Source organism: Taeniopygia guttata, chromosome 1 (assembly GCF_048771995.1).
Source record: "Taeniopygia guttata chromosome 1, bTaeGut7.mat, whole genome shotgun sequence".
NCBI classification, from domain to species: domain Eukaryota; kingdom Metazoa; phylum Chordata; class Aves; order Passeriformes; family Estrildidae; genus Taeniopygia; species Taeniopygia guttata.
This window is the reverse complement of record NC_133024.1, coordinates 26,067,104-26,091,746: the sequence shown is the minus strand read 5'-3', so window position 1 is coordinate 26,091,746 and position 24,643 is coordinate 26,067,104. Positions and strand designations below refer to the sequence as shown.

The window sequence follows — 24,643 nt, the reverse complement described above, 5'->3', positions numbered from 1 at the left end:
ATCGCCCTATCAAGGAAATGCTTGATACCAACTCTCCAGCCTCTACAAACACACAGCTCCTTTGCTTTACTGAGACTTGATAATATTCAATTTTAGGCTCAACTGTATGTATTTTCAGGATCCCAAATCTTCTGTATTTATGGATGCCATTTTATAATAGTAACTTGAAATTATTTCTCTAGTGAGTTCTCCTCAGCGGTTGCAAGTTAAAGATGACGGATTTCCTGTCCAAGGATGCGAAGACATCTTGGTAGTTGGACTGGCAGTGTGTTGGGGTGGAAAAGATGCCTACTATATCTCTTTGCAGCAGACCCAAGACCAGACTGGTAAGTGAGCAGATGACTCTGCTGTGTTATTTGATACTGCATCTCAAAATAGTTCCTTCAGCAGGTAAGTTTCTTGGAAGTGCTGTGGTTGTCCCAACCCCAGCTCAGTTGTGTGGTGGAGTAATTTAGCAGTCTTAGGTGTTAAACAGCTTTGGACAGGTTGTTGTGGATACATCTATAGTACTGTGTAATAAGGGCAGGTAACTGGCTCAGACACTGGACTGTGAGCATGCATATGGCTAAAACATTTGCTCACTCCCAAGTTCTCTTTATCTAATTTGCTTTTCCCTTTCAATCTCTTCTGATTTTTGCTCTCCAGAACAAATCTAGCACTCAAATGCTGAACATAGCCCAATCTGTGCTAAGTGACCTTGTGACTAAAGTTTGATTCTTGGCTGTCCTTTGTTTGTTAGTACAGACACAGTGTTTTGCTTTTGGGAGCCTAGTCTGGTTTGATAAAATATGCAATAGTGCTATAGATGCATTGTTTGTTCATAGTTCAACTGTAGCTTTTGTGCTTTAGGTGGTTACATTCAAGATTTTTCTTTTGCCTTTTTTACCATGTAATGGGTTAAAAGATGATTTTTACTTGTATTTCTTGCCATAGAAATCAGTCTGAGTTTGGCACCCCCACCTCTGGACCAAAGCCTACCTGTGACCGAGAGACTGAACCATCTGCAGCTGTACCTGCAGAAGAAGACCAAGAAGGAGCGCTCACTGATCATGTATGACTTCATCCAGCACTACAAAACTCTGCTGATGGCTTGTGGCATCTCCTTGGAAGGAAGTTTTGAGGACCCGAAGGTTTGCAGGATTAAGAAATTTCTCTCAGGTGGAACTACTGGTTTAAACACAACAGTAGAACGACAGGAGTACCTTTTAGTACTTCTGTTATTTTAGTATGAATCTGTCAGGAAGTTTAGTGAAATTTTCTTTCAGTGGGCAATCTAGAAGAGTATTTTAAGGACATTTGCTTTGCTATGTCCTTAAGGACGTTCATGGTGCTTGCAAGAGAAACAAACAAAGAGTTTCAGAGGTAAGCACATTGTTATTTCATACCTTACTTGGAAGGGGAAATGAAGATAAATCTCTCCCCAGTCCCAGTGGACAAGACTTAATTTCTATTTTGTTGCAGTAAGAAGCCTGGGACTGTAAAGTAACAAGTGCTTCTGATCAGATTATTTCTTCTGAGAGCAGAAGACTTTATAAGCAAAAGATTTACCCACTATGCATACAGACCACTTTGCTACCCCTATTTTCTCAAAACAAAAGAAAATTTACATGGAATTTCAAAAGGTTTGGGTACCAGCTGTAACTCACATGAAAAGCTAGCTTGAGGTAAAAGCACCTTGTTGCTCGTGTTAGAAGAAGCTCTGGGTGCACAGAAAATCCTGTTGATTTTTAAAGCCTGCTTTGCATATGGGCTGAACAGCTTCATGGCAATACCCAGCTCTGCAGGAAAGTAGCTAAGGTGTTTGACACAAGGACAAACAGTGATTTTTTTCATACCAAGACACAGTTTTAGGATGAAATTGAAAAGCAGTAAAAGCATCTTGCCCTTCAGTGTACCATGTAATAGTCATACTAATGTTGGTTCATTTTAGGGACACAATGAATACACACTCCCCAACCCCATATATGAGTTTTTACTTCTGCTTGCATGGCAGGGGCAATGTAGAAATCTGTGCTTCATCCTGTTTTGACACAAGAAATTGAAATATACATATAAATAAATTTGCTTTGAAGGCAGAGGGCTTAAGCTCTACCAGGAGTAAAATATCCCATGTAGAATTCTTGGCATTAGTCTTGTTCTGCAAAAGATAGGAGAGCTCTGCTTGGCTAATATTCGAGATCAATAGCAAGTTCTGATCTCTACAATGTAATTTTTCAGATTAAACATGTTTTGATCCTGATTTTTGTATTTATTCCCTTTGAGTTAAATTTTAATAAGTGAAAAGGCACTTCAAGATGTGCTTATTTGACAGAGGATAAAGTTTTCAAACACACAGAAATAATTTTTCTTTTAGAAAGAAATAACTCTTTATTCTCACTCAAGAATTAAGCTCTTCAGTGACTTAGGCCTTCCTGAAGGTTTTTACTGAAATGATGTAACAAATTATTTCAGTTTACCTGCCACATGAAGAAAAATAATATCTACTATAAACTTAAATTAACCCCTGGCTAAATATTTGCATTTAATTATGACTAAAAGGTTAAAATAGTCTCATAGAGGTCTCCCTTTTTAAGGTTGCATGTTGGCTGCTGGATTCTGGCTCCAAGGAACATACCCTTCACAGCATGGTGACCAACTTCCTCCCCAGTGAGCTGCCCCTCCTGGAAGGGGTGGGCACAGGCCAAGGAGTGCAGAGCCTGGGGCTGAGTGCCATCAGAGACCAGTCTGGGCGGTACAGAGCAGCCATAGAGTCTGTGCTTGTCTTCAATGTCATGGACCAACTCCACAAGGAATTACAGAAGGAAAATCTGACAGGTAAAGAGGCATCCTCCACTTGGGGGCAAAGATGGAGGGTAAATACAGCTGTGCTGCCACAGGCTGAATGACCCGTGCAGAAGAGAGGCAGTTTGGAAGTTCTTGTCTAAATATATTCTGTCAAAATGTTCATTTGTTAAAAGGAAAGAAGGAAATTCCCTTAGCAGCATATACATTTTGGAAAAAAAATTTAAAATATAATTCTTATATCCCAAATCTCCACCAGTTCCAGTGGTTAAGGCTGTAGCAGAGTAATTCTAAGTCTCTAAATCAACCAGATTTGTACCTCCCAGGTGAGTGTCCTGGCCCTTCTGAGGGACTTGTGGGTCTGTCTTTGATTTCTAATAGGCATTTTCAAAAGTTTTTGGATTTTCTTGTCAGAATTAATTCTTAAAATCCTCAAATGTTTTCTGAAGGAGATTTCTTGCTCTTTAGCCTGCCCATATAGCATGATTTATCATGGATGCATTGTGTCCATGAAACTCTTGTGATTCCATAGTGAATAAACCTGTATGTTTGCACTAATAATTGCTGAGTGCTTGTGCTGTTTTAAAACAAGCCATCAAAAAAAAGAAAAAAACCCAAAATATACTACTGGTGGTCATTATAATAGTTTCCACTAAATTGTATCCAGAGTCGAGGATTGTGGTTCAATCCCACTGAACCATTTTATTGCAAGTTATCACATCATTTATGATTGTTACAGTTGAACCTTAGAACATTTTAAAAAGATGTGGGTGGTGGAATTAATGTGTATCAAGTTAGAAAGCCTTACATTAAGCATGTCTGCTGTTTATAGTATGTTGATATACAGAAAGATGCATTTTTAGAAAAAAAATAGCAGAAGCTGTTTTCTTAAATATCTTTGTGATAAGAAGTGTTCAAGAACATCTTATTATGAAATATTTCTTATTCCAGAAACAAAAGTATTTAAATGAAATCTATAGTAAAAGATTTCAGTGTGTGAGAACATTTCAGTATTTTCAAAACTGAGGATTCTCCTTTTTTTTTTTTAATGAATGTGTTTATCTGCAGTTGATCTGTTTTATAAAAGATTTTCTTTGGTTTGTACTTACTACAGATGTATTTTCTAAGGTGGAGATGCCCACCCATTATTGCTTGTCTCTGCTGGAGCTGAATGGCATTGGTTTCAGCACAACAGCCTATGAAACCCAGAAACAGGTCATGCAGGCTAAACTGAACCAGATTGAGACCAAGGCATATCAGCTGGCAGGGCACAGCTTCTCCTTGACCAGCCCTGATGACATTGCAGAGGTACATGAGCGTTGGGGTGGGAGGGGGAGAACTTCCCCAAAAGTTATTATCAATGGCCTTTGGCTAAAAAAAAAAAAAAAAAAAAAAAAAAAAAAAAAAAAAAAAAAAATTCTTCATGGGAAGAAGAAAAGTTATTCATGGTGTGAAGAAAATCCAAAATGCAAACCCAACTCTGCTGAGTGTTCATTGATCCTCACACTCATTGTGAGCTTGCAGCCTGCAAGAGGCCGCGTCTCTCCTGCTTCTTACTGATCATTCTGGTTTCTGCCAACTTTAGCAGACATAAAGAAGGTAGACGTGGAAATAAAAACCAAGTGAAAACAAGCATGTGGTTTGTAAAGGACCATGGCCTCTCAGGGAGCATGAGATGATCTGCCAATTAAATGTTTTTCGGAGTATTTTGGATGAGTGGTATGGGACTGGAGAAACTTTTTTGCGATGCCAGTGTCCAACATATGAGATGTGATCTGGGGTCACGTAGTCTTGAGTCTAAGAAGAGTTGTACTGAAAAAGTTGCATTATTACCCTTGCCCCTGTACAGGCATGAACAAGGAGAAAAAACTGCTTTAAAAGTTTTGAATCAACTGCTGTCTGCTTTTAAGAACCTTTTAAGAACTGATATTTTTTTAAAGTCTAAGAAACAGATTTCTATGTAAAACACCAATGCTTTCATTCCTGAAGAATTTCACTTACATTTTTTAATGCACATTGTATGGAATAATTGAAATATATTAAAATTGCTGTGCATGGTTTTCTTTCCCTTCTCTTTTTTTTTTTTTTTTTTCCTCCATATACTATTTTCTCACTGAGGGGCTTGACTTTATCTGAAAGTAGTCAAAATCTGCAAGCAGCTATCAGTAAAACTAATTCTACAGAAATATTCCTTCTTCATTGCAAATGTAGAAGTCTTCTCAGTAACACTAGTCTAAGTTAGAACTGAAATAATGCTTGACTTCAGTTTCTCTCTGCTTCATGGAAAATGGGAAGTAAAGTTTTGTCTGAAATGCTGTTTTCTGAACTACAGAAGCTTGTATCTCATGTGGAAATTTATTACCAGTCATGCAAAGTACCTTGTATAATAGGTATAATAGAACTTTACCCCTTTACCCTTCTAGTTTTGTGTCAGTAAAACTTCTGTTTTACTGACATAAATGGGCAGGAGAAAAGCTTTCTCTTCCCTCCTGCCAGCTGTGAAATCAAAGACAATAGCTGCTAAGTAGTGTATCATCCTACATGGAAACATAAAGTGAAAAATTAAAAGCTGTATTCTGCCTGTCACCAAATGAGCATATGCTTAATTTTCTGGTTTTTGGCAATTTGTTAGAAAAACAAATATTCTAGCTATTTTCTAAAAGGTATTTGTGACCACCTCCTTCTGTGGCATTCATATTGTTCTGAAGCCTGCTCCCTGCTAACACTTCTTTTTTTTTCACCAATGTTCTTCCCACTTTCAGTCATCTGAACATTGCATTTTATTACACCTGACTGTCAGTAATAACCTCACTTATTGGATGGAGTTAATTACCTTTTCTAAAAACATACCTCTGAACTTAAACTTAGAGTGTTCAGAAAATGAGATTTTAAATTGCATTTCGTAGTTAATTAAAATGAGGAGGAATGACTTTGATAGCTGGGATCTTTAATCAGCTTTTTAATTACCTGAAGCATTTGTACTATCCTTTGGCTGGAACAAGCTGTTTAAGTGCTCAGTTGCTTTTGTTTTCTCCTGGGAGCAGCATGCAGAAACTGATTTGAAATGCTGACCTCTTTCAGGTGTTGTTCCTGGAGCTGAAGTTGCCACAAAATGGAGATGTGAAAGTCCAAGGGAACAAGAAAACCCTGGGTTACACCAGAAGAGCAACTGCTAAAGGAAACAGGGTCAGGTTAAGCAAGCAGTTCAGTACAACCAAGGTACAGGAAAATCTGTTTCTAGTCTGAAAGTAAATTTTAATTGCCTTTTGCTCCTCCAGTTACCACTGAAAATTCAAACTGGGTTCTACCTTCTGTTAGCAGAGTTAGTGCTACTCTCCTAAAGCTTGAGTGCAGTGAGGACATGCCTGTAAATAGCAGGCTTCAATAAGAGTAAATCAGGCAGAATCTGATTTCCCAAATCACGTGTAAGACCAAAATAGCACAATAATTTTGTAAAGCCAATAGCAGAAGAATTTTTCCACATCAGCTTGAAAGATATTCAAATACCATGTCGACTAAATACAATATTTTCTCTTCCTGCTACTATCAAATCTGTATTTTTTGCTTCAGAGAATTTGTCTTCAGAATGGCTAATCTGATGGTTTATCAAATTTAGTATATCAGAAGTTTGTATAATGTGAAGGCTATTGACATTCTTGCCAGTTGATAAATATTGTGTGCCTGCATTAATACCAACTGCTGCAGGCTAATGGGTGCTCTTGCCAGACAAGTGAAATTAGCAGATATATATGTTCCTATTTGCAGGACTCATTAATCTATGTTGTTTCCTTAGTTTCCCCTTGTTCAGTGTAGTCTGTACTTGGAAGACAAGTATTGATTTCTGGAACTCAAGTGGCAGTGAAGCCATTGGGTGCAGTTGTGGTGGCAGAGCAGGGAGCAAGAAGCTAAGGGAGGATTTCCTCCTTTTGTGATGTGGAGGGAGGAGGCTGCAGCTGCCTGCAACACACAAAAAAATGTTATTTTGAGAAATCCTACTGTCTTTCGAAATTCTTGTTAGTCCTTTTATGTTTCTGATTAAACTGAAAGGATTTGATTGCTAGTGATCAGCTTTGTCTTTCAAGGAGCGTGGTCAAGGGATTCACTTGGTGTTCCTAGTGTACAGATAGGAGAGAGCAGGGAGGAAAATATGCAAGAAGATGGAGGAGAAGCATTAATGCTGGACAAGAGGAAACAAGGTAGGGGACCTATGGCAAGTGATTTCATCACTTCAGGTGGTTTATTGGTTGGTGCAGATTAAGAATGGTGACGAGGGTGTAGAAGTCCAAAGCAAAGTGATTGTCTTCTCGTGGGTAATAAAGCTGCAGCTATGTCAGGTGGTGCTTTGATTACCCAGGTGTAGGTGGTATAAGTGGAGAGGATATCAATTTAATTTTAAGGCAGTGACACTGGAAGCTCACTGTGGGTGAAGGAGTAACTTTTTCCTGCAGAACTGCAAAAATTTAACAAATAAAGTTTTAAAGGCTGTTGATTAGTTGTGCCCTTTTCTTCCCACAAGGATGTTTTGGAGAAATTGAAGATGCTTCACCCATTGCCAGGGCTGATATTGGAATGGAGGAGGATCAACAATGCCATTACTAAAGTGGTGTTTCCACTACAGAGGGAGAAGCGATTGAATTCTGCACTGGGAATGGAAAGGATATATCCAATTTCACAGACTCACACAGCTACAGGTGAACAAATGTGTGCCAATGCCTCAGTTCTTTCTGGCTTTTTGTATTTTTGTATGTGTGTGCAGCTTTTCTAAGAGGAAAAGATAGGAAATCAAGCCTGTGCTCTGTTTCAACCAAAGATACTGGTACATCTATTTGACATATACCTGCATTAAAAAAATCCAGATGTGTTTAAAATAGTTTTGTGTTCATTGAGCAGTATTATTCATTTCTTGCACATATTACCGTGTAAATTTGACTCCAGAACAGGTTATTAGTGGTACAGCAATGGGGAACCATCACAAGCCCATTAAACACAAATGACTTTTCCTTTTTAAAAAATTTTCAGTGGTTATGTCCTCTCACTCTCCTGCCCACTGTATTTTGGAGATGCAGTGTGTGCAGCTGTATTAAGTTAGAGAGACTCCTTTTGGACCCTTCCTTAGTTCTGCCCTATCTTCCTTTCAGGTCGAGTAAGCTTCACAGAGCCAAATATCCAGAATGTGCCAAGAGATTTTGAGATTGAAATGCCAACTGTGGTTGAAGAAAGCCCCCCCTCCCAAGCCCATGGAAATGTTAATTCTCATGCTGCACTGGGGGGCAGGTAGGAGGATCTTGACAAAGCTTCTGTCTAATCTTAATGTAGTCAGGTTGTCAAATTTCTTTCTGACTTCACCTGTGACTGCTGACGTGTCAGTGTGATTTGTTATTCAGTGTTTCTGTTACTGGGGAATAAATACCTAAAAATCAGTGATACATGAAAGACACAATAATATTAGCAGCATGTGGTTTCTTGTAGCTATTTGCTTTCTTTTTGATGTTCTTTATGAAACTCTTCAGTGAGATTAGCATTACATTCCCAGCCGAGTGTGAAAATAACCAAACTGAAGTTAGGATCTGGTTTGACTTGCTAAGAACTACTCTGAAAGAGGATAGAATATTGTGGAAGAAGCAGAAGAAAATGTATTTATTTTATGCTGTGCAGCTCCCTTTTTAAGGGAACAGGGGTGAACATATTTTTCATTCTTTGTTAATAATTTCATTTGTGATAGTGACCTGCAGTAACTACTAGGTAGCAGAAGAAGATTTCTAAATTTGGTTTCTCTTAACCAAATACCCTCAATTCTATTATTCTACAATTCTACTTTGGCAGCATTACATGCCAATACCTTAACAGTTGTGTGGCAGTCTAGTGAAACACCAAGATCGATCTTTTAGCATCTACCTTGTGAGCTTTAAGGCTTCCTACTTGGTGGTGCTTTTCTGCCCTTTCAGTTTCTCTTTCCATTCAGGTTCTTGTCCCGGTTGTGTCACCTGAGTGAGTTTTCTAAGCCCTTTTCCCCACAGCAAGATGTGAGAAATTTGAGAAGGCTTTTGCTTCTTCTATCTGGCACCTGCTACTATCGTGTGTTCAATACCCTTGTGCCTTGGGAAAGTAGTGAGAAAAGAACTCAGGAGTAGAAGGATCTTGTTCATCTACATCTCAGAAGAACCAGGCATAGCCGTGGAGGCAGGAATGCCATTCTGAGATAAAGCTGTGGCAGTGCTCAGGCTTGCAGCAGCTTTTCAGGATGGCTGGGGAGTGTGCTGGTTTCTTGAGAGTCTTCCCTGTAGAGACTGCAGTGCCTGCCAGACTCTGAGAGGTCTGTTTCTCAGGCTGACTTTTCCTATATTTTCCTACATCCCTTAGTTAAGCAGCCCTGTGTTAAGAAGTTGGGCAATCCTAAAGGCACAGAAATGACTGCTGGCACAAAAGAAATTGGCATCCAGGCAATTCTGATTGGCCTTCCAGACTTTGGTCCAAACTGTCTATTATCTTACTAACTACTATTGCTACTCTTTCCTCCTGTTGTAAAGAAGGTTCTAACCAAAAGAGTGTAGCTAAATTAGGTCATGATATAAAGCCCTTATTCATTTAACTAAATTGAGAACCTACGCTGAACAGTGTGATTTTCTGCAGTAGCCAGACATGCAATTGTCCCTCACCTTTATTTCTTTTGAAAATTTATTTCTGTGATTTTTGTGCATTCATCTCATTGATCCCTACCATGCCTGAAAAGCCAATATTTAAGAAGAAAAGGAAGTGCACAAGGGAGAGCTTGATGGTTTTCTTCTGTGCTCTGCTAAAACTAGTCTTGATCTTACCTTTTCATTTTGATAAAGAATTTGCTCAGATCCCTGATCCAGACACCAAGGACTTAAAAAGGCTTTTTGCCTTCCAGCAAAGAGCCCATTGGACTGTCTGGTAGACTGGTGCTGATGGGAGAATGTGAATGGTGTCAGAGCTGTGCACTGTTCAGTGGATGTGCTCATGGATACAATTCCATCTGCAGCTACAAATGGCTTGGTGAGACAGGAGACCTAAGCAGCCCTGAGAGGACACAGAGCACATGGGTGACACTGTAAAGTTTTGGCCTCTCAGAAAAGAAAATTGAGCAGCTTTGGGGCACTTTTCCCCTCAGTCTTTAGGGAGGAAACGTGCAGTGTGTTACGAGCACCTCTTCTGTGACTTCTGCTCTGTTTTTACAGGCTTACTAGTGAATATGTGCATGTGCAGTAATGAGGGTGATGTTGGAGGGAGGGATTTTTCTGCCTCTGGGCTGGTGTATGCATTCTGCAGAGTGGAGAGACTTAGCACTCAAGGTGAAGTGTTGAATTTTTAGGATTCCTGTGACTCCATTGTTTTTCTGGAATAAGCTCATCACAGATCTGGGGCCATTCATCTTACCAGTTTTAGAGCAGAATTATCCAATTTCTGAACTGAATCCTGAATGTACTAGGAAGATCTATCCCTAAATCTTTTTGAAATCAATAAATCCTTTTCAGGTATTTATGGGATCTCTGTCCAGTTCCTCCATGGTCAAATTTGGGTATGGATTGTCCAGAAAAATGGAATAGAGGCCAGTGTCTCACTTGTTTTCACTGATTCATTGTGGTAAAAACTATTATACATCTCTTAGTATTTTAGAATAATTTTTTTTCTCCACAGATGCAGAAAGCGTTCCAGTATTTTGCCTAATGGGCTAAGGGTTCAAGCTGCAAACATATCCAAAGAAAGAGGAATACCATTTTCTGTTAGCATGAGGCATGCTTTTGTTCCTTTCCCAGGTAATGCCCAGGTCCTGCTCTGGAATTGTTAAGTATATGGTTAGCAAAAAATCCCAGATATGATGGAGGTTTAAGGATTGATAACAGTATATATGTGTCTAAGCAGCCTACTTGGAAAACTAGTGCAGTAGTTAGCATGCCTTCAAAATTATTCACATGACTGTAAAAGAGAGAGTTTCAGTGGGGCAAAGTATTCAAATGATATAATTTACGTGTTCACACTTTCATTTCCTCTTTAAGAATACCTGTTTTTTAAAGAGGTACCTAAGGCAGCTCTTAATACACAAATTGCACTCTACCTGGTGTTGTTTCTATCCAAATGTCAGTTCTCACATTGCCTGCTCTATCTTATACACACGGACAGATTCTTGTTTACATGGTTTTGATGGATTCTAAATGTGACTAGATGTAAAGCATGCAGGCCTGAGCATTGGGGAAACAGGCAAGAATTTGTCTTGATAGAAATTGCTGTGAAAAACTCTCAGAGCAAAAGATAAAGGATGGGTTCAGTCCTTCTTTCTGGGAAGTTGGATGGAATATTGGAGTAATTTTTGAAATAATGCTTTCTGATAACTTCTTGATTTCAGGTGGCTTAATCTTGGCTGCTGATTACTCTCAGCTGGAACTGAGGATCCTTGCTCATTTGTCTTGTGACTGTCGCCTCATTCAAGCCTTGAATGGCGGTACTGATGTCTTCAAGAGCATCGCAGCAGAATGGAAAATGATCGATCCCGAAGCTGTTGGAGAAAGGACCAGGCAACAAGCTAAGCAGGTAATTTAAGGACAAAGATCACAGCAGCTTTCTGGGCAGGAAGATTCAGCGTTCAACACATTGTAGTACGTTTTTCTGTTTGAGTTTGGCTGTGATTGTTCAGTAGTTGCTTTGTCCGTCCTCCCACTCTCAGTACGTTGCAACTGGAGCTGTCAGAGTTTTTTTTGGGGGGATGAGGGTGGAGAAAAACAGCATGAATGGCTTGGACTCAGAGGGGGTCTCCCTTCTCAAATACTTGCCCTTGTTTCCATACACTTGTCTCCCAGTGGATCACATTTTGCTTTGGCTCTGCTTTCTCTGCGTGGCTGACCAAACGGTTGTAATTCTTCACCCTCTCCTCTGGCAGATCTGCTATGGAATCATCTATGGAATAGGAGCAAAATCTTTAGGCGAGCAGATGGGGATTGATGAAAATGAAGCTGCCAATTATATTGAATCTTTCAAATCGAGATATACAGGTTTGGATATGGCTGTCTGGGAGCTGGGTGGTGGTAGTTGTTGTTTTTAATCCCTTCTCTCCATGTCTCTTCAAATCCTAAATTTGTCTCAACCTACTACTTGTATCTCTTGAAAATGCTTTTCATTTTGAAAATGTCCAGTGCATGAATGCAGCAGTTTGTACTCTACTCTGGGTTTATTCACCTTTATGACTTTGTTCTTTACTTATTATAATAATTTTTTTGTTGTTTTAATTAATTAGTTAAGTCCTGAAGAGAAATTTTAAAGCTCTTCAGTTTCTGAATGAGAAACATGCTTTTCCTTATAAAAACACAGCTTCAAATGATATGCTGTGACAACTTTAGATTGTACTTCTTATAATTTTTAAATATAACCATTTCTTTCTTCTGTTTTTGTCTTCTGCTTTCATGGAGTTTTAAACTGTTTTACATATTAACATTTAATTTTTATCAGGCTGCTCAGAGTAGCTCTCCCCTGTTTTGTAAAAAGATATTGGCTGTGTTTCTAATAAGCATGTTAATTTTTAGAAAAGATATAGAGAGAATAGAGCTGAATCAGAAAAATAATGGAGGGCAAATGGGGCAAGAAGCAGCTAGCTCTAGTCATAGGACTTGAAAATGAGGTGAAAAATTATGTTCTGAAGATTTAGGGTTTGTTTCTTTAGGAGACAAATGCAGAAAAATGGTTTTCTGTTAAGATTCTGTTTAGTCTCCAATAATTTCTGAATAGTCTCTCCTTTGTGACCATTAGGAACAACTTCCTGCCTCCTCTCTCTCGGTACATGTGAGTGCATACAAACTGCAGTGTACCTTATGCTGTAACTTCACTTCTTGTGGGTTTTCACTTGCTAGAGGTGTTGCTAGGCTGACTCCTAAATCACATACCTAGTGAATTGGCTTATACTGTCAGTCTTGATTTTGAATAGGTCCTTTTACATTTTATATTTTGTAAACATGGAAAGAAACTGTCTGAGTTAACTTTTCCCACTTTAATACAGTTGTTACCTGAACTTGCAGTGTAAGTTCACCCTTCCCTGTCTCACCTTTCTTTGACCTAAGTTTCTTTTTAACACTCTTGGTGGATTTGCTCCTTCCCTTGCAAAGTGCAGGTGGGTGATTTTATTTCATCCTAGAATCTGAAGGGACACAGCCTGAAGTCAGGCAGCTTGAGGCATCAAGGACTGTGGCTCCTGCTTTCAATTTACTCTCTTCCTACTACTTGTCTTTCCAGTGCTGGTCCAGGTTCTGACCTCTCCATTATCAGTAATACACATATGACCCTCTGTACCTGGGCAGTGTGCAGGATGGACTTCCCACCTCCTTGTGCACAGCCAGATATCCTGACACTGTGCACTCTTTTCCACCTCAAAACTCTTAATAGGATTTGCAGCAGAGCTGAATGAGTGATCATGTACCTTTGTCCACTGATGGGGTCTGGGAAATTGAAAGGATTTCCTCTGTGCTGTTTGGCTGCTCCAGACTGCTTTCAGTGACCCCACTGAGAAGTCAGTACAGAACATCTGCTGTATTACAGAAAACTTTCTCTCTCCTTTCGCAGGGGTTCAGAAATTCTTGAGGGAGACAGTGCGGAGCTGCAGGAGGGATGGGTTTGTGCAGACCATCCTGGGGAGACGGCGCTACCTGCCAGCTATCAAAGATCCAAATCCCTACAGTAAAGCTCATGTATGTTGAGTGCTGTGCCTTTTTAAAATTATTTTTTAGTTTTATTTTTAAAATGTCATATTTATCTGCGTAGCCATGTCTGTAGTTTTACAAGGTTTGTGAGCCATCTTAGTCATGACCTTCCACTTCTTGCTTAGTTCATTGTTCCTCAGTCAATCTCTGAGTAACAGAGCTTTTGTCATGGCCTGTTTGACGTAAGTCTTCTGTGACTGGGTGTGCAGCTCTCATCACTGTGCTAACCTCACTTCAGAACTCCCACGTTGGAGCTGGAGTGAGTAATTTATTGAAATCGATGGACATGATTTTAAAAAGCCTCCACCCAGGGGTACACTTTAACTCTTCAGGCTGAGTTGCTCCCACTCAGCAGTCTTTGTATGTTACATGCTGTCAGCACTTGAACAGGAAAAGGCATTTAAGACCTATATATTGGGTATTTGTTCCTTTTCTTATTTTCCCTGAAAGGAAAATTGCTTAGATAAATATTTACTTAGCATTCACCTTTGCATATTTTTTTTTCCAGGTCATTTTGGACACTTCTCCCATAGACTCAACTTCCATAAGAGTAAATTGACTTCCTAGGGAGGTGTTTCTGTGGGGAGGAAGCATTGTACTTCTCAGTAGGAAGCTGGATCAAGTAGTGTGGAATTAAAGATGAGAGTAGAAGAAGAAGAAGGAAGTGAGGGAGTTTGTAATCTAAAGAGTTGACAGGGAAACAAGGAGGCTTTCAAACACTTTTGAAAATAATGGACAATTTGAGCTGAAAAATACTTCAGCAGAAAGCTTTCTAGATGCATCTTCTGTCCAAATTTGATTTAGTCTTTAAAATCATATTTAAGACCAGTTAATGAATAATCTTCACTTTAATTTCAGCATTCTCATAGTTCTTTGCACATGTTTCTGCTCTAAACAAAGAAAAAAGAAACTTTGAATACAGCTTTCTTGTCTGAGCAGGGTATTAGTAGAGAAGTTGCTTGTGTTGAAAAAAAAAATGGTGGTCTGGTGTGTAATGCTCTGGCAGTCAGGATTTAGTGTGGCAGACCAGATTGTTTGTCCATGAAGTCCAGTTTCTTGCCTTTGGTTATCCATCCCTTATGTCCATCCCTTAGGCAGAAATGTCTTGTGATGCTTGGATTAACTGAGATTTTTCCTCTCCCCTTGAAAACTGTTACCATGGGTATAGGCTCTTCTTCTTGTGGATTGTGACTCTTGCAGATTATTACTCTTGATATTCATGAATTTTAAATTTGTGGAATTTTGTCAGGTGCCTGTAGAAATTTTGTGTATTGAAGCTAGTCTATAATGATTCTTTTTCTCAGGCAGATAGAAGAAACTCTATTTGGAATTTTTACTCTGTGTATATTTGGCCATGTATTTATTAGTTTTCATTAAGTACATGTGACATGTTGGATTTGATTTTTTGGGGTGAGGTTTGAGAACAACTGTCTCTCTTCAGGCAGAGCGCCAGGCTGTGAACACAACTGTTCAGGGATCTGCTGCAGATATTGTCAAAACAGCCACAGTGAACATTCAGAAGCGCCTGGAAGCTTTCCCCTCTGTGTTCAAGTCCCATGGACATCTGGAGAGCTCCTTCCAGAGAGATAAAACAGGTATGGTTGCCTCTTCTTTGCACACTGGAGCAAGATTTTCAGTGTTACTAATGTTAATTAAAAAAACCAAAAAGGGCATGAAAAAAAAAATTAATGCTTTTGGGCCTAGAGGTGAGAGAAGTTTTATTTCCTGACAGTGGTAAGTCTGTATTTAAGGGTCACAAAAGTCATCAGGAAGGAGGAAAAATGTCTGCTCAACAAACTAAAGGAAACATGACCAAAACAGAGACTCCAATTGCCTCAGAGCAGATCTTGCAAAGGTTGGCAGGGTGATAGGGTCTGTGATGCCACCACAGAGTTGTTCAGAAGTAGAAAGAAGGAGCTGAGCAGACAATCTGGCTTCAGAGGCAGTGAAAAAAATTGAGTGGGGTGACTCCTGGTTCCAAAAAGACATTTTTTTTTGTTAGAATGAAGTGTGGAATTTGTTGGCTGGAATTTGATGTACAGAGACTTCATAAGAGTATTATATGAAGCACTTATCAGCGTAAGTTTTTTCTGGCTGCAGATAGCAAAGCTGTGCTGGGCTGCTCATTCCCAGAGGAATGCCACAAAGACTTTTTTTAGCTTAATGTAGATGGTGTTTTGCTCATCAGGTGTATTTTAGGAAGGCTACTTAAGAAATGGAGAGCTGTACTTCTTTGATAGTTCTTATGCTTCAATTGAAAGATGAAGCTATCTTAATATGAAGAGTCTGATTTGGAAACTAAATAATTAATTGCCAAACCTCTAAAAACGTGTTCAGGGAGTTTATTTTGGAGAGACCAGATTCAGAGGTCAGCTAAGAGTAGAAGGCATGAGTTTGGCAGAGCTTCCCACCTCTCCTAGGAGCAGAAGCTACTGACCTTTGGCCGGTGTAATTGTAGGAACATGAGTAGATGCATTTGTGACAGTTTTCCCCTGCTCTGATACTGTTTGAAGAACAGGAAGGAATTATTTTTCAGCAAGTTAGAGACGCCTGTGCCATCAGAGGAGCATCCTGCATCATGTGGCTGCTTCAACATTGCTGCTTCAGTGTGAGGCTTGTGTGAGCAACTGATGATGGCTTGAAACCCTCTGTGTGAACTGAAGTCCTCCTGTTAGTTAACCTGAGAAATAAACAACTTTTGCATCTCTGTGTGTGAGGTGGTGTTTGTTTATTTTAAAACACCAACAGCTTTTACCATTGAAGGGTTTGTTTTATTTTTTGTCAGGGAAGGCCCACCAGGATCTTGGTTTTGTCAGCAGCTTATTTGTTTATTCAATAACTGCTCTTTTCTTCCTTCCTCAGTTCTATTCAGGAGCTACAGTTTCAGAATCTGCATTTTGCAGAGGGCTTACTCCTTCCTTAAACTAGCCATTAAAATGTTTGTGGAAGAAAAGCAGAACGCTAATTCATTGCCAGAGAGAATGTTGTAAACCAGCTTCCGATTAAACTCTGCACGATTTTGTTTAAAATTTACTTTCAAAACAGATGGTTCAGGAGACACAACTGTCTCTTGCTTCTGTTCTGATTCATGTCTTTATAATGTAAGGCTGAAATGTGTATATCTAAAATACTTTTCATTTTTTTCCTCAGTAGCTGCACAAATATTGATAGAATAGCCATGATTTGTGGTTTTGTCTGTAGGCAGGGGCTTTTTAATTTTCAAGGTCCTCACGTTCTTTTTCTCAGCATTAGGAATGTGCCAAGGTTTTTGATACAAGAAACACACTTTTGTATGATGGTGCCTAACAGACTCTGCTCTTCACCTGTGTAGGAAGGCTGTCGAGGAGGAGAAACACAGGGATGTTACATCCCATCCGAGGAGGCTTCTTTGTCCTCCAGCTGCACGATGAGCTGCTCTATGAAGTTGCAGAGGATGATGTCATCCAGGTACAGCCCTGCAGCTCCTCTTTCAGCTCTGCTGTGTTCCTGTATTTCAAACAAGCCTTCCTTCTAGGAGCTCACATTCTCTTCCCTGGATCTCCCCTCCCTGGGTGCTGAAAGGGCTGTGAAAACAAAGTTCAGTTGGATGAAAAAAACATGTTTGCATGCTTGATCCCTTGATTTTCGGGTTCAAGCCATCCCCACGGCTGAAGTTTATTTTCAGTGTGTGCTTTGTTGCTTGTAACAGCAATTCATGCAAATTCTCTGTGAGGCTTCATGAGTGAAGTGGCTTAGTATTGTTGACAGGTATAGGGGGAAGTGTTTCCTCACCTGGAGGTATTTTTGCCTTCCTGTTTATGCTCTGGTGCCTAACTCAGAACATGCATTATAACAGCTGTGGAACATTATAACATTCTGTGCAGGGAAAGGAGGATTCTGTCCTTTTGGTACTTGTTTCCTCACTCCCTACCTCCTTGTCTTCCTGGTGGGAGCATTGTGGTGCTGGTTGGCAGTGGGATAGGTACAAGGAATGTGCTCTGTGGTTTTTAAGTGCCCTTAATGTCTGTGTGTGTGCTTCTCCTCCCTGAAGGCACTTCTGGGCCTAGGCACAGAGGAGTCTCTCAGGGGCAGGTGTTTGAGCTGGGTGTTGGCAGCTCAGAGTTTCCCAAGTCCTGAGCATGGACACAGGGAGGCTCCCAGGCTGTGCTTCCATATCTTGGAATACCTTTCTTCCACTTCTGCACAGGCACATCTCTGATGTCAAAAGGTCATCTCCTGTTGGCAAGCAGTAACTCCTAGTCTGACAAAGCTTTCAGCAGTGCTGACTGGCCCGAGCATGCATGTATATATTAATAAATATGTGCTAATAAAAATATGAAGAACATAAGTGAATATATTTATTAATAATATCAATGTGTTCATATAAGTAGAAACAAAAGGTTTGATATTTTTGTCTTGAATCTCAGCTCGAGCTTTTTCTCATTTTGCCAGCTTTGTTCAGACATCTGCTGCTTCAATCTAGGCAGGCTGTTTTTGAGACAAAAAGGCTCCTAATATTCCTCCTGTAAAATACTAAAATCCCCTGAGTATAGGCTTTAACATTTTTAGATACTGACTCCAGTTTATCATGGTGTTCCCAGGAGAACTGGAGACAAGTGAATGGATTTGCTTTTTATTTATTGTATTCTATTTATTTCATTAACTACCTCAACTTCAAGAGTAATTATTACCAGCTTTTCTAACTCCCTTCAGATGTATTTCTCCATAGATTTTTCTGGGCAGTTGCTTAAACCAGCAGGTTTTCCTGTCTGCCCTGCAGCACAGCTGCTGCCTCTGGTTCTGGGTGCAGCAGCCCTAATCAGATGTTCTTTGCTGGTGCCATGTACTGGACTTGTGACCATGCTCAGAGACTCTCCTTCTGTATGGTTCATGTTTCTTTTGATCTGCTGGGCCCCAAACTTGATCAAGGCTGGAGTGGTTTGAATAGAGTGGAAAATTGATTTGTGTGTCATGCGAGCGATATTTTCTATGTTCCAGAATTTCGTTTCCTTGTTTTCTCACAGCAGCGTGCCTTGCTTAGGCCCTGTTCAGTTTTGAATCTCTGATAACCCAATTTTTTTCCTGTCCAGGCAGTTATTTTTCATCCTATTTTTGAACAGTAGATTATTTTTGTCCTAATTCTCTACCCTGCTTCTTTCTACTCTGTACTTCTCTGTGCTGAATTACATCCTATTTCAAAGCACTTTTCTAGGTTATCAAGATCATTTTGAAATGCAGTATGTGGGGGCATAGGGGTTTGGAAGACAGATTTTCCCCTAGTTCTTCATGCCGTTGTAAAATCCTGTGCTCTGATCTCCTCAAGCCCCTCCTCCATTCCCCAAAAAAAGCTATGGAGGAATTTCTATGGTGGCTACCTGTCAGAAAATTAGGGAAAAACATGAAAGGGTCAGACAGCTTGAATAGTTCCTCTGCTGCCAGGGTGGCTTCTAGCTGAGCTGAGGAATCACCATAATTTCAAAGCCTATTTTCACTCTGCTGTGGAAAGGTTCATGGGATGGGTGTGGATTGAAAGAGTCATTCAAATTAGCAATCCAGGACAGACTGGATTCTGCATAGGTCTTGGGGGAGGAAAGGGGGTACCTTTGTCCAGGGAGGTTTTTGTAGTCAGGAGAAAAAAAATCCAGTCTCTTGTAATCCAAACTGCTGCAGAAAAAAATAATTCCTGGTCTCCTAACTGTGTATAGAAATGAATGTTTTCTTAGGAATACTTTTGGAGAGCAGAGAACAGTTACCTCATCTGTTTACTAGAGGGCAGGAGTTGCCTTAACTAAATAGTGAGGGGGAACCTGGGCAGTATTTGTAGCACCCACATGGAATATGACCTGCTTTCCCAGAGGTTTCTAATTTGTGTTTCACAGAGTGCTTTTCAAGCTGGCACAACACGGAGGAGCCACCGTTCTTTGCTTCTGGCAAATTTGCGTCTTGCTTTCAGTACCTTGAAGTTTTCAGAACAGACTCCAGGAAACACTTAAGAGTTGTGCAGCTAAGTGAAAGATGAGACTCTTCAGGATCTCAGGTGTTTAACAGAAAGTTAATCTTGGCCCCTTCTTTGAGGAGTCTTAAACACTGCAGAACCAGTCAGAGCTCTGTGCTGCATAAAATCTCACTGGCTTTATACAGTTTCTCCATTCATAAGCACTAATCAGGATTTGGTTGCATTCCCATCGGTGGTAAGTCAGTGCAAATAAATGCAGGATTGGATTCCAGGTGCTTGTCTGCCCCAGCTATTGACAGAAACTCAGAGCACTGAAGCTGTGTGTGTGTCTGATGCCTGATGTTTTCTTCTAGGTTGCTCAGATTGTGAAACGTGAGATGGAAAACGCCATCAAACTCTCAGTGAAACTGGATGTTAAAGTGAAAATTGGCCCCAGCTGGGGAGCCCTGCAGGACCTGGAGCTGTGACACTGCTGTGTGACTTTCCCACTGTGGGGAGGCAGGAGGCACCATGGGCTGGGCAGGGTGAAGGTCTGGGATCACCTGCTGGCGGTGTGATCCTCCTGTGCCGTGTTTCTACTGGCAGGGTACCAAGCTGCCTTCTGAAACGTGTGGTGGAAGCTGGTATGAACTCACCAAGCCAAACCATCCAGAGCTCAGTCAGAGCACTGAAGCATGTTTAAACTGTGAAATTAATTGTTAAAAAAAGGATATTTAAATTAATTCTGTCAAGGGTGCTTGATCTTGTATAAACCTCCAATGCCTAATGAATTTATTACGTATGAAATGAGCTGGATTGCGTTATTAAAGCAAGGTGCAAACATAATTTGGCAGTGACTGTGTATAATTGTGTGGGGCAAAAAGAGTCATTGTGATTGCACTTGATGTAGAATTTTGCAGGCCTTTTCTAGGATTATCTTGTACTGGATTCTGCTGATGGCACTCAGGTGCTGATGTGACTTTACAGTTGGCTGGATTTCTCACTGAGCAGCTGTCAGCATTCACAGTGGGTGGAACCTATGCTTGGTTGGCCTCTGGCTTTTAAGAAAGCCTTTTGGTGACTGCTGTAATTCATCCTACTGCTACCTTGCAAACTGGCCTCAAGAGGAATATCTTGGAATCTCTTAATACCAAATCACCAGCAGAAACATTTTAAAGAATGAAGCTCAATGAATTGGTTAAAAACTTCATGGCAATGCATATTTTTGTGAAGAAGGAAACTATCTCAGTCTGGCCAGCTGACATGGCAGCCTTGCTGGTGTTTGAGGTCTGGTGTGCTTGAGAGGAATCGGTACGCTGTGGTGGGTGACCTGTGGCTCTTCCTTCAGAGACCATTCTCCTAAGGAAGCCTCACACCTGCCTGTTGGCAGCCCCACTAAAACCTGCTCAGATTTCCCCCACTCTTTGCCTCCGTGTCTTTGACCCTGTGATCACTCAGTTTTCCTGGGAGTTTGGGCTTGTCAAGCTGAGCCGGGATCAGATCCTTCAAAAGAAAGGGCAAGGAAGGAGCTTGCAGGGAATTAATCTGCCACTATTTGGCATCACTTTCCCCACTAATACCTTCTGGTCTGGCTAAATCTCACATCACAAGTTTTCATTTCCCTTCCAGACAGCTGTGATGGTTACACAAGTTCAACTGCTTTTGTTAGCTTCACACAATGCCTGACCTTGAATTCTGTAATTTTCATCGTCTAGCCCTTGTATCTTACAAGAAAGGGAGGACAAGTACCTCCCGTCATCTTCCTTATGCCTCTAATTATTGTATCATGTCTTTTTCTGCGGTTCCTCCCTAATGTAATCAATCTCCATCTTTCCATTCTTGCCTCCTGTGAGAAGTTTTCAAGCCCCTAATTATCCTTTCATTTCTGAACTTCTGCTGGGTCCTTTTTAAGCAGTGTACTTTTGAAGTTGCTTTTTCAGCCTGAGCTGAGAGGATGCACACTTGGCTTTCAGCAGCCCGAGAGGGGGCTCAGGATCGTTAACTTCAGATGCGGCGCTTTTGGCAGGGCTGTTATCCTGACATCAGAAGTAACCAGCACCGAGGGCTGGAGAACACAGGGAACATTCAAAGATGTTAATAGGGCTTCCTCACAAAAGGCTGCATCCCAGACTCTGATCCACCACCTGCCTCTTGTGCAGCAGAGCAGACATGTGGCACTGAGCCAGAGCCCAGATGAGGCTGCCTTGACTGCCCTTCTCAGCACCATCTTGGCCTTCTTTCCTGTTCTGTATTCCACCTTACACTGAGATTTTTTTGTTTTCTTCCTGCCTGTTCTATGCCATGACTTTCTTCAACACCTGTCACCTGATGGCTGAGCTCTTTATCCACAGCATTGTCTTTTTTCTTATTTTATTAAAGCTTTTGTTATTAACAGATCTGAGCCTCGGCACCCTGGTGCCCGACCATTTGTGTGCTCTGCCTGTGAAGATGCTGGTTTGGACTCATTATCAATTCACATGGCCTAATGATTTCCTGTCCTGGGTGTCCTGCAGTGACACACCTGTGCTGTATTCCAGGCCTCACTGGGGCTGCTGTCATTTGGGCTGCTTGTTCTTTGGCACATTACAATATTTCCCTCCCACACGCTGTCTTCAGAATTTCTAAAGCATGGATCTCACACGTATTTCTCAGCAAGCTCTCTGGAAGGGGGTGATGCTAATCAGTAAGGGGATTAACATGTACCCAAACTTATTTTGACTAACAAACTCGATGGGCTCATTTTAATTAAGCAGTAATTTGGAGCAAATGAGAAGATAAGAGGTAGCCACTGTGGCATTTGAGTGTTACTAGGACTGGCTATGAGCTGTTTTCTGATTGCTGCTATTTACGTTCCTCAATTCTGATTAGACTTTAACTCTTAGCAACACTGAGCAGTGGAAGCAGAAGAGGGCTAACTCAGGTAGCAGAGGCACTGTCCAGAACTGCAGAAAAGGGTTTATGTTGTTTTCTGAAGTTGGTAAGAAAGAGCCTGGCAGCTCACATTACTTACCTGGTTTTGCCTGTGGGCTCCTTTCACCCTGCTTCTGAGGGCATTTTATTAATTCAGGACCTGATAACCTGAATGCAGGTTAGTCTCAGTCTCTGTAGTCAGGATGGGATGCATCTGGTAGTGTTTGTTCCTCATCTTGTTTGTGTGATTCTCCCTTCACAGCCCATGCCAGCCTCCTGTCAGCTGGCACAGCCTGGCACAAGGACAGATGAACACTGCAGAAGGGGAAGAGTTCTGTTTGTTACAACTGTTGACAGCCTTGTCCCTTGGTGCACACAGAATTCCTACTGCAGCCAGCCCTGCACTGCCCTTGCCTGGCTCCTGCACCAGCAGGGATGTGTCTGCCTGCCAAAAGAAATCCAGTTGGGATGCAGTCCTGGCAAACAGCTGTGGGCACTGGGAGTGCCTTGTGTGCACATGATGGAGACCTGTGGGACCCAGCTCCTCACAGGGAGAATCTGTCCCCTGGGGCTGCTGAGCAGCCTGGTCTGGTTGGTTCCCATCTGCTTTCTGCTCAAAATGTGCATTCAGCTGGCTACGGGTACAGGGCAGAACTTGCCCAGCCTTGGTAGCAGGAGCTCGCACCTTTGATGTTTGCTGCAGCCTCTTGGTCCTTTTCCCCACAGGCAGACCACAAGCTTGTTTTGCCTTGGTTTTCTACTGCAGCTTTCCTTTCCTCCCTGGCTCCTGGAAGCAGTGACAGGCAGGTAATAAATAATGGCGCTGGCAATCTGATCTGCTTTGGTCCTTTTGCTTTTCTCCCATGCTGCTTGCATTTCATGGAGAGAGTTGTACATAGCTGACAAGAGGGAGAGGGGAGCTCAGCACCTTTGGCTGACATTTGGAGCTTTTTCTGGCACAGCAATTCAGATGTGCTGCTGGGAAGAGCCCTCACCTCACCCAGAGCTCACTCCTGCCCTTCCCAGAGCTCAGCCCGTGGGAGCTGAGCATTCATTCTGAAGTGGGAGTGACAGGAAGGGCTCTTGGCTGGCTGGTAGCCCTGGTCCCAGGCTGGTGACATTCCTGGGGCTGGTATGGCAGTTGGGAGCCCCATGTGAGCTCCCTGGCATGGAGCATGGGAGCATCAGCTGGGCATAGGTTCTGTCCTGGCAGGAGCTGCTGGAGGAATGGAGGTGACCATCCCCACCCCAGCAGCAACCACAACTGCAATTTTTGTATGAAGGGTAAACTCCAAAGGCTTTACACAAACCATGCACCTTTGAAATACTATAAAGAATGTAGGAATAAAAGTTGGAAAAAAAAGAGATTACACCAACTAGTATCAATTCTTTCCTTTATTTTCTTTCCCTCTGTGTTTTTTTTTTTTTTTTTTTTTTTTAATTTTTTGGTTGTTAATGGGTGCTGGAGACAGCCTCACTTTAAGATGCCTTAGCTTTGTGATACTGATTTAGGAGACCTGTGGAACCAGGACATGGTTAGCACAGGAGTGTGTGGTTCACCCCAGACCAGCCTTTGTTCTGAGACACGGGTAATGACTCATCAACACACCACACACATACTCAGCCCACATTTCCTTGACACTGAATCTGAATATTTGTTGCTATTTAAAAAAGTACAATGTTTGATTTGTTGATTTAATCACAAAACAAAACACATGAATGGAAACACTAATTTACGTGACTATTGCTTATACACCTAAGAGGAAGAGTTGACTGTGGATGTCCACAGGCAGTTCCTTCATGAGAGAGTGTGCTCTTACTAGAGCCTTCCAAGGCAAAAAACCATTCAAGACTGAACTATGCTGTGCTTGAATTCACCTTTGGGCTATGGGAAAGGATGGATGGGGCAGGGCCCAGGCTATTTGAGGGGAATAATTAACCAAAAACTGGGGATTTGCCTGTGCTGCAACACACACAGTTTATGTATGAAGGAGGTCCGAGGATGGAAGCAGCTCTGAAATGATTTCTATTGGAAAAAAGAGATGCTTTCTATGCCCACCTGAATTGCAGTGGGCACATCCTATGCATGCAGTGTGGTGTGAAAGGGATTCTGGAAAAGGAGTATAAACTGATATAGAGGAGGGTTTATGTGATAATTTTATACAATACATGTAGTAAATAGAGTATTTTTGTTACACATTTTTGTAACAATCCTAGCTGGTACTGTGGGGAATGACTAATTGATGTAGATAGTTGAACTACAGAACTGTAAAGAAACTTAAACCCCCTTCCCCCCCGCCAGGTAATTATAGAAAACAAAACCTGATTCTCAAAA

The 24,643-nt window shown here is 41.2% G+C and overlaps 1 protein-coding gene across 1 annotated transcript in view; it reads left to right on the top strand.

The window, feature by feature from the left end:
• POLQ (DNA polymerase theta) overlaps positions 1-20,244 on the top strand; it is a 53,949-nt gene extending 33,705 nt beyond the window's left edge. Inside the window, exons 17-30 of the mRNA XM_012569955.5 lie at positions 183-326; positions 934-1,130; positions 2,574-2,814; positions 3,896-4,089; positions 5,863-6,000; positions 7,298-7,472; positions 7,920-8,055; positions 10,441-10,559; positions 11,147-11,331; positions 11,678-11,789; positions 13,348-13,472; positions 14,926-15,079; positions 16,816-16,931; positions 19,773-20,244. Of these exons, the coding sequence (XP_012425409.5) occupies positions 183-326; positions 934-1,130; positions 2,574-2,814; positions 3,896-4,089; positions 5,863-6,000; positions 7,298-7,472; positions 7,920-8,055; positions 10,441-10,559; positions 11,147-11,331; positions 11,678-11,789; positions 13,348-13,472; positions 14,926-15,079; positions 16,816-16,931; positions 19,773-19,886 (2,150 nt within the window). The 3' untranslated portion in view covers positions 19,887-20,244. The remainder of the gene's footprint in view (positions 1-182; positions 327-933; positions 1,131-2,573; positions 2,815-3,895; positions 4,090-5,862; positions 6,001-7,297; positions 7,473-7,919; positions 8,056-10,440; positions 10,560-11,146; positions 11,332-11,677; positions 11,790-13,347; positions 13,473-14,925; positions 15,080-16,815; positions 16,932-19,772) is intronic.
• Positions 20,245-24,643: the final 4,399 nt, after the last annotated feature.